This window comes from Motacilla alba, chromosome 7 (genome assembly GCF_015832195.1).
Source record: "Motacilla alba alba isolate MOTALB_02 chromosome 7, Motacilla_alba_V1.0_pri, whole genome shotgun sequence".
NCBI lineage: Eukaryota > Metazoa > Chordata > Aves > Passeriformes > Motacillidae > Motacilla > Motacilla alba.
The window spans coordinates 36,320,522-36,329,988 of NC_052022.1; the positions used below are offsets into that span (position 1 = coordinate 36,320,522).

A 9,467-nucleotide genomic window follows, 5' to 3' on the forward strand; every position below is an offset into this window, starting at 1 on the left:
GGTGTCAAGTTGTTTCCAAGTATTAATTACTTCAAGGTCAAGGCAGGCAGAGAATTAATTTACCTTGTACCAGCTGCAGTGCCAGGCTAAAAGAGAAGGTAAAATATTTGGAAATCTGCTTCCCATCTCCAAACAGCAACTCATTTTTCTTCACATGGTCTGTTGAGAATCAGTTACAAAAACTTGTTTGACACTAAGCAGAAAAGCTTGTCTTTTGGGTTAGTTTGGGATTGTTTAGCTTTTATGCCACACCAGCCAGCCCAGAGAGTCCTTCCTAGGAGAAGAAGGACACACCAACATGGTGTCTGGGTGACATCCAGCCAACTCCTGCAGGGTAGGATGCAGGGAGAACCAACCACTCACCCAACAACTCCTTCCAGATGTCCCCTGCTGTCTTGCACATAGCCCAGGCTGAAACACAGACTTACAGCACATCCAGACTGCTCTCCTGCAAAGCCTGCTGAGACTCCTCTTGTACACACACATTCTGCTTTCATTTTCTTCTCTGCATTACTGGCAGCTCCAATGAAAAACTGGAAATTCTATCAGGATTTCTTATTGAAGCCCACAGGTTTCCATGTGGATCTTCGGCAGGGAGGGATACTCAGCTCTTCTTCTTCCCCACCCGGTTTCTCCTGGTTGGACCACCTTGGAGCTCACGTAGCTTTCCTTACAAAGACTGAATGAGCATTGCTGATCCATATAGGACAGGATAATAAAATGCCAAGAAACTATGCTTCATTGCATGTGGGATGCAGATGAAATGGAAAACTGAAACTGAGTTCTTTTTCCAAATCCTTCACAAACCTCTGTTCCCAACTGAATTCCTAATGGTTTCTTAACTTAAAGGTCCTCCCGCTCAGCACTGTGCTTGGAAGAACTCCAAAACCCACACCAGTGGCTTCAATTAGAACAGCAAATACAAGCACAAAAATACTTCCTCTTAGTGCAGAATAATAGGAAGTGCACTTCCTATTAGTGCAGGCCAGGTGAGGATTCAAATGCCTGAAGATGTCACTTCGGGAAATATTTCACAGAGTGTTTCCCAAGGTAGGGCTCTGGATGGGGAAGCACAAAGCTGCTCATCTGAAGTCAGGTATTTGTGAACCAAAAATCAGGATAAGGGCGATGAGTATGAAATCCGTGTGAAACAGCTTGGATTCCAAAGTAGCACAAGGCAAAAAGTGTGCCTGGGAACCCAGTACTCAAGGCAAGTTATGACTTAATGCCTCACCCAAGGCTAAAAGACAGCTTAGAATTTACAGCAGACCAGAAATCACAGTTACCAACTCGCTAGAAGTGGACAGGGGCAAAGTTACCATATTTGACATAGATTTGAGACAGACACAGACTGCCAGTGTCCAGATTGCTCCTCTCCTATTACCATTCGCTGAGTATCTAATAACCCTTTAATTATGTCTAAGTTTCATTTCTCCAAGCAGGGTTGTGCGCTACCAGCAAGTGCAGACGTGCTCAAATACAAACACAGAAGGGAAATTTTCACTCAAACTGTTCAATTTTCACTCAAGCTGTTCAAACACTTTACACCAAGGAATATTTTAAGACATCTGAGGGGTACCAATGTTTTTGTTTAATACACCACCGTACAATTGCTGCACACAAAACTGTCGAGGCATAAAATAACTGCAGTAATCTTTAACTAGCCCTCTCCAAATTAGGCCAGTAAGAATTCATTAAAAAAACCTCACCAAACCAGACCTCTATTCTGCAGAAAATTTAAAAACTCAAGTGCACAAGGTCAGTGTAAACATGTTCTTTAATATCACTGAAGAAAAATGTAGCAATCCAAGTCTTGGGTGGGTTTCAAATAAATAATCATTTTGAGAAAGTGTTTACATATCAAGAGAGCTCTCAAGGCAGCAAGAGCACAGTTTGTAGCTCCTCCCTGCTAACACCCCCTCATCAAGAGAATGTACAGTAGGCAGTGCACACTGGAAAAACAATCACAACACAAGGGCACACTCACCAGCTTCCGTGGAACCTCTGGAGAGGATTTCAGAAAGGGGGAGAAGCAAATGGAGACATGCACTGCCCTTTATAGCACCACTCTTTCTCCACAGCCTTTTCACCAACATAACACAAATGGCAAGAGAATTCATGTTTGCTTCCAAAATCCACTCTCAGCTCAAAGATTAATAGAGCACTGCTCCAACAGAGAGGATTACTCTTCAAACTGACACTGCAAGCACAGTGCATCACCCCCCTCCCAGCTGGGCTCTGCTCCTCCTCGAACCCTGAAACTCCTCTCCAGTCACTGCAAGAGTCACCCAGAAAGCTTAGAGACAGGCAAGAATTGTTATTTCTTGCAGATCCCGGCCCAGTGTACTGAAAAGGAGCAAGACATGACAGGTCTCGAGGTGTAGGGTTATCCAGGAAAACATCTGGCGTCCTACGTCACTCAAATAAAACCTTCCAAAAAGCGAAATACTTCCTCAAAGCATAGATTTGTCTTTGTTAATTATTCTGCTGTAAAAATATGCCTGATGTGAAATTTCTCACATCAGAAGAAGATTTAACAATCTAGAAAGAACAAGAAAAAGTCAATTATAAATATGCCACAAAAATATTTGCAAGACAGTTACTGCAAAACTGTTTTCTTTTACTTTCGTCACAATATTTTTTCTCTGTACATACAGGCTGGGCAGTCTTCCACTCTCTGTCCTCTAGTTCAACATGCAGTAGGTCTGTGATAAGCACTGCAGTACTCACCAGAGAATTCCATTCCTAACACGCCTGAAAAAGGTTCTGCTTTGAGACCATTTAAAAAAAAAAAGTACTGTGTAATACTGCTGTGTATGCTGTGCACCTACTGAATAAATATTGCAGGAGTTAAAGGCTTGTTTCACTGCTAGCTGGGCTTTGGCAGAACAGGAGTGGGGCTGACCTACACTGGATACTTCACACTTTTGAGTGGGGGATGCTGCAACATTTAACAGATACAGAGTAAAATGAATCTTAAGATCTAAAACTGTCAGTACGCAGGATTCCCACGTTGTTCTGAACGCAGGAGCAGGGTGATCAGTTTTCCAGGAAAGCCACATAGTCAGTCAATCTGGCCAACTGCTGTTCATTGGGAATTGGTGGGACCGGAGCAGGTTCTACGAAGATAAAACAAATGGATCGTTAATGAAATTTAGAAAGCAAATCCACCGGCAGTACCCTCCATCGCAACAGTAAGGGAAAACAAATTAAATGCATCTGACTTCCAACAGCCTTCTGGGGACAGATCTTAACTGTATCTCCTCCCCGCACAGCTCCAGCTGACACAATTCCTGTTATCCGCACCGTTCAGTAGTCCAGGAGTTACTAACCACAAAAACTGCTGCAACAAGTTCCACTTGTCAGCAGCCTCCAGAATTTCTCTGCACACACTGCAGTCTGAGTAACGAGGGCTGACATGGTTCTGCCCTGAGAAGAAAGCTCCCGGGGCTCTCTGGCCTTGCAAGCTGCCATCCTGAAGACTCCAAACAAACGGATCTGGTGGGTGACCAGACCAGCAGAACACACAGGAGGTCTGCTGTGGAAGTGGGAACCTCAGGAATCTCAGGCACTGCTTAAAATGCGAGGGAGAAGCACATTTACATAGCGCCTGATTGCTTTTTATTTTGGACGGGGGGGCAGTTAGAACATTCACCTCTCCAGGACTCAATTCCCACTCAGTGCTGACACTGTTTATGCAGGCTGAGCTAAATCCGTTATATATAAACAAAAATACCTGATGAAGGAATAAATCTGTTAAAGCAGGTTGAGCTAAATCCGTTATATATAAACAAAAATACCTGATGAAGGAATAAATCTGTTAAAGGAAGCTTCCAGCACACCTGGAGAAAGACACACAAAATTAGCCCAGTGGAACAGTTTTTCAACACTTCTGTGCAACAAAACATGGATCAAAAGCTAATTGAAATTAAACCTGTTTACTCATCACACTTGACTTTATAACTAAAAAGCAGAATACCCAAGGCTTAGCTGCTTCAAAAGAGCCTCTTCTGCCTGAATAGTAGTTCTTGCACTCACTTTTGGGGAAAAAAACCCCAAAACCATGTAAGTAATTCCCAGTTTTTTTAAGCTCTGCATATTTTGCAACCAGTTCATAAAAACCCCACCTGCTCATGTATAAAATCTCAGGGCTCTGCTTGCCTTTGTACCCCTCTAGGGGTAAATTTCCATACCTAGCACTTGTTTGTTATGGGCTCTGAAATCCCAAAAACTCTGCCCATACAAACAGTGTCATTTCTCAGTCTAACAGGTCCTGCCCTTTTGGATATGCTGTAATTTGGCTCCTTCTGCCAGAGCTGCACAGAGCAGTTTAAGAACAGTTGTTTCATCCCACTTTTACAGCTTAATATTTATTTTTGCCACAGCCAGATACAGCTTTAGAAAAAAGAAAAATAAAAGCCAAGTATTTCTGCAGACCAAGCTTTGCAGGAAGAGACATTCTGTAATTAACACCATGAAAGCGAAGAAGAGAAGATTTAGATTTTAAACCAAAGGAAATTATATCAACAACTGGAGCTCCTCAGAACACAAAGATTCACTAAATCCCTGCCTAAAGAAGTCCTAATTCTCCCAAAGGAAAAAAAACAACTCAGGTTCAAGATAATCTAATAAAGATGAGTAGAAAACAGACTAAGACACATCATTTGATGTCATCCAGTTTATGTTGCACAGAGGCAGAGCCAGCAGCAGGAGAGGGAGCAATGACAGCACATCCTGCCTGCTTTTGTTTAAACAAGTTCATGTGAGGATGTAGCTTAATGCAAACTACTTGCTGTAAGTCCAAACCAAACCCACCGCTTCGTACTGCCTCACGTTTTACACATGGCCCCAAAAGTACCTCACGGAATCCCGTGCAAAGCTGTAATTAAAACCGTCACACCTAATTCCTAGAAAAGGCTGAATGTTTCATGAAGGAACAGCTCCACCTACCTGGCTTTTTAGGCATCACCATGCGAGTTGCAAAGTCGGCTTGCCAGCCCTGATCCAGCACACCTGGAAAGGCATTTGTAAGACACAGAAGGGGAGAATGAAGAGTGATAATTAACAGCAAATAATTAAAAAAAAAATCAAACCGTTATCTAGAACCGAGATTTTTTTTTTCCTCTAATCACTGCCCACTCAACAGGCTCGAATTTGTAGAGACGTTTTTATTAATCATCACTTAGAGCTCTCTGAGCTCATCACCTATTGTAAATGCTGGCAACCCTGACAAGGGGAGAAAATTATGCATCTGACTCCGTGTTCTCAGAAGGCTAATTTATTACTTTATTATGCTATATTAAAGAATATTAAGCTATACTAAAGAATGCAGAAAGGACACTTACTGAATGTTAAAAAGATAATAATGAAAACTCGTGACTCTTTCCAGAGTCCCCACACAGCTTGGCCCTGATTGGCCAAAGAGCCAAAACAGCTCACAGCAGAATGCAGTGAAACAATCCCCTGTGGGTGAACAATCCCCAAACACATTCCACAGGAGCACAGCACAGGAGAAGCAAATGAGATCAGAATTGTTTTCCTTTTCTCTGAGGCTCCTCAGCTTCCCAGGAGAAAAGCCTTGGGCGAAGGGATTTTTCCAGGGAATGCGAACGCCACGATCACCCGTATAAAAACTACTCAGGGAATAATGCCCAGTACCTTTCACCGCTTCTTCTACAGGAAGGCCGACAAAGGCTGCGAAATCATCTGCAACTATGGATGTGTAAGCCTGGGAAACCAGTCCAAAGGCTCGTCTCCTGGTTGCATCTAGGGAGGGAGGAACACAGGACACAAGAGACTCATCTCCGGAGCTGGGACACCTGAGAACATCTCCTCAATTCTACCAGCTTTGGAAAAGCACTACCAGCCCTCAAGTGAGCACTTCAGGAGTTCCCCCTCCCCTCCCACGGCTCACAGTCAGCAGCAAGAGACAACAGCTTGTTCTCTGCCAGGGCAAAGCCCCTCAGAGCCTGCACTGAACCTCCAAGCGCAGCCTGCAGCATGCTGGGCTCCAGCACCAGCGCATGAAACGCTGCAGGGAGCTCTGCGTCTGATGGCATTCTCTGCTGGCAACGTGCCAGCAATTAGTTACTCATTAGTGGCATCTAAAGAGCAGTTGTTTCTCAGGCTACAGAGAATTTGTTTTGCAGAGCATCTCTTTTCCAGCAGTCTGCACTGCCCTCTAGGAGCAGGAATCCGCATGTTACCATTACACAGGATGGAAAACATTTCACAGAAACAGCGCCTTGTCAGTCCTGCAAGGCTCTGAAACGCCAGGCCAAGGTCCCTGGTTGGAAGTCTGAGTGATTTATGGTCTGTTTTGCTCTTACAGAACCCCGTGGCTTATGAAAATGCAGCATCAAAGAATACACAGGCACAGCATCCTACTAAGGCCCCTCTAGTTGTTTCTGCAAGGTTTTGCAGAGCTTTTAATTTACACCCGACACCTGAAAACCTTTTGGTAAAGCCTACAAAACCTTGGCAACAGTTCTCCTGGTTTTTTTCCGCAATTAACAATTTGTTTCTGTTGGAGCAGGCACAAGTAATTCCAGGCAATTCCCTGCTCCCCACGCGAGCTCAGCCGGTACCTCGGAGCGCTTCCATGATGGGCTGGATAGTCTCGGACCACTGGTGCGCACTGATCGCCGTGTAGATTCCTGGGAAGTCCCTCTGCCAGATTCTCTGTCCCACTGACCAAACTGCACCAAGTTCAGCATTCGCCTGTTGTGACCGAAAAAAAACCCAACAAAACAAACCAAAAACAAACCACCCAGGGTGAATGCAGAAGAAAATCCTTATGGATAAACCCTTCTCCAGCCCCAGATTTTCGGAGAAGATCGCTGTGCAACCAAACCAGCGGGTTTCTGGGGTAAACGTGGCCCAGTACTCACAGATTTGATAGCAGGAGGGATTCTCTTCCAGAGATAACGTGCATTATTCCTAAAAACAAATAAATAAAAAGGATTTAAAACACCTCTCAGCTGCCGAATGCTGCAAAGAGACACCGCAAGGTTTGTCCAGATGCTGTGATGAGCACTCTCAGTGCTTTAAGAATATTCTTTCCAGGAAGGAATACTGGATACCGAGCTGGGAAAGCAGGGCTGCCCTCCAGCAGACAACGCTGGGACACAGCCAGCAGTTCATGAACTGCCTCGTTTAACACCAGTGTGGGAAAGCAACTGCTCCCTAAAGCCTCAAGATCAGTGCATTAAGCACACACAGGGACACGGGATAATCCCCCAGGAATTCCGGCAGATTGAGCTCCTTCAAGCCAACTGCGTCCCTCATTTTAAACAGGGACGGCCCAGAGTCATCCTGCTGGGATTTAACAGGAACAAATCCAACCCAAAACCAAACCAAACCAAGCCAACAAACCCAAAACAACCCCAGACCCAACCCAAAACAAGCACAGCCCTGCACAGCTACAAAACAACACTCTGGAATGTTCAGCGCTCCCCAGAGGAGCCGATTTCACCCCTGAAGGAACTCTATTCCCAAACTTCCCCACAGGAAAGGAGAGGAGCTTTCCTGTCAGGTCAAGGGGTGAAAGAGACGTGTTCCCCAGGAGCGCTGTCGTTGCTCCTTTGCAAACCCAGCGTTTCCATTAGCCACGGAGCCCATTCCCAGCGTGCCGGGGACAAAGCCGGCGTCACAGGCCGAGGAGAGCCACTCACATGTCGTTGTGCAGCAGGTACAGAGCCAGCAGCTGGCCGTACACCAGGGGGGTGGCAATCCCTCCAGGGGCCTGCAAGCAAACACACCTTACGGGGTTACAGGTTTTAAAGAGGGGTGAGATACAAAGCGCAGCAGGAAGCCAAGTTTTGTGTCAACTGAACCCTCCAAGATGACTGATTTTTATTTTTTTTTCACATCGCATAACAGGCCTGTGGAATTTTTTTGGGGGGGGGAATAAATAAGCCTGCACCTTCCATCTTCCTGTGCTCGCGAGAGCTGCGGCTGTTGAAAGGGAAATCAAATCACCCCTGACTTGGTTTGCCTTCAGCTCAGACCGCTCCGCCGCAGCAAAGCCTCTCTGCCCCTCGCACAAACCTCGGCCCCTGCCGCACTTGAGCGGAGCTCACAAGGAGGAAATAAACGAGCCATAAAAAAAGCTGTAGAGTTTTGAAAGCTGCAAAGATTCCCAGTAAGGCTGCAGGCCTTTTCTCAAGGGACAAGAGAGCACGGAGGGAGCTTCCAGTGAAAGCTGCCACAGTAAAACTCGGTCTAAGGGTAAGTCCCCGAGCCTGGCTCAGGGCTCCACTCCCCTCATCAATATTTTCCTTTTCTCAGCCACGAGAAGGACTAAAACCCACTAACTCGCCCTCGCTCGCACTCCCCCTGATACGACGCGAATAATAACGCAGAAACACCCATTCCCCTGCAGGCTGCGACTTTCTGAGGGGCTCTGGGGCGAGCCCAAACACTGCGCCCTCCCCCGCTCACCCACACGCCCACGCACCCTGCCCACCTCCCACGCACAGACACAGGCCCCCCCGCCCCGCGGCACCTCCAGCTCCTGCGTCTCGCACTGCTCCAGGAGCCGCCTGAAGCTCACGGAGCTCTCGGCCATCACCGCCACCGGCATCTTCCCCTCACGGCGCCGCCCGCCCGCGCCCGGCGCCCGCGCTCTGACGTCACTTCCGCCATCCCTCGGCACCTTCCGCCCGCCTCTTTGTGCTCCTGGAGGACCGCGGGGGCGTGGCCTGACCCTGGGGGCGCGGCCTGGCTTGGGGGCGTGGCCACGGCCCGTGAGGGGCTGAGGGAGGCGGGCGGCTGCTGAGGGTGGCGGTGTTTGAAAATCCCTTTGTTTTCTCTGTGTAATAAGCAAAGTTTCCACGTCACGAAAAGAAATGAGTGTGCTTGGCGTGCAGTACGTTCGGTTTTCTCTCCGTGTTTATCACGGGATGCGAGAGACGGGCGCGCTCCATCCCTTATTGCACATTACATGTACGTAAGGGCTGTTCTCCAGGGATGGGAAGTGCTTTTCCAGCTCTGTGCCTGTTTCTGGTGGGGTTTGGAAGTAGTTCTTACAGATGGGTTCCTTTATCTTTGTTTCCTGCAAAATCCCCTGCTCGCTGCTGGAGACAGGACCACGGAATATCCTGAGCTGACCCACAAGGATCGTCAAGTCCAACCCCTGGCCCTGCACGGACACCCCAACAATCCCAGCCTTTGCCTTGTCCAAACATTCCTTAGGCCCTGGCAGCCTTGGGAATGTCACCATTGCCTGGGGAGCCTGTTCAGAGCTCAGCCTTTATCCCAACATCCAGCCTTCACCTCCCCTGACACAGCTCCAATACATACCCAATAAATATTCAATATATCTACAGCGATGCATCTGTACCTGTGCTTATATATATATAGATATAGATCTATAGAAGCACAGATACTTTATATCCAATAAAAGAGCCCACAATATGCTAAAACAGCATTTTAGCAGCGCTGTTGCTGTTTCAGAGGTGGAACTA

General features: G+C 46.9%; 1 protein-coding gene across 1 annotated transcript; it reads right to left on the bottom strand.

The window, feature by feature from the left end:
* Positions 1–1,759: 1,759 nt before the first annotated feature.
* COPS8 (COP9 signalosome subunit 8) lies at positions 1,760–8,660 on the bottom strand. Its single transcript, XM_038143388.1, has 8 exons — positions 8,507–8,660; positions 7,674–7,744; positions 6,891–6,939; positions 6,588–6,720; positions 5,659–5,766; positions 4,951–5,013; positions 3,801–3,842; positions 1,760–3,119 (listed from the first exon to the last, which is right to left on the bottom strand). The coding sequence occupies exons 1-8, from the start codon at positions 8,582–8,584 to the stop codon at positions 3,040–3,042; spliced, it is 624 nt and encodes a 207-aa protein (XP_037999316.1). The 5' UTR covers positions 8,585–8,660; the 3' UTR covers positions 1,760–3,039.
* Between the last annotated feature and the right edge of the window lie 807 nt (positions 8,661–9,467).

Bases quoted from the DNA above. Each gene is read 5' to 3' on its own strand.
- COPS8 (XM_038143388.1), bottom strand. From the start codon at position 8,584: ATGCCGGTGGCGGTGATGGCCGAGAGCTCCGTGAGCTTCAGGCGGCTC. The intron at 3,843-4,950 runs GTAGGTGGAGCT...GTCTTTCTCCAG, and splicing joins GGTGATGCCTAAAAAGCCAG to GTGTGCTGGAAGCTTCCTTT. The intron at 3,120-3,800 runs GTATTTTTGTTT...TTATCTTCGTAG, and splicing joins CAGATTTATTCCTTCATCAG to AACCTGCTCCGGTCCCACCA.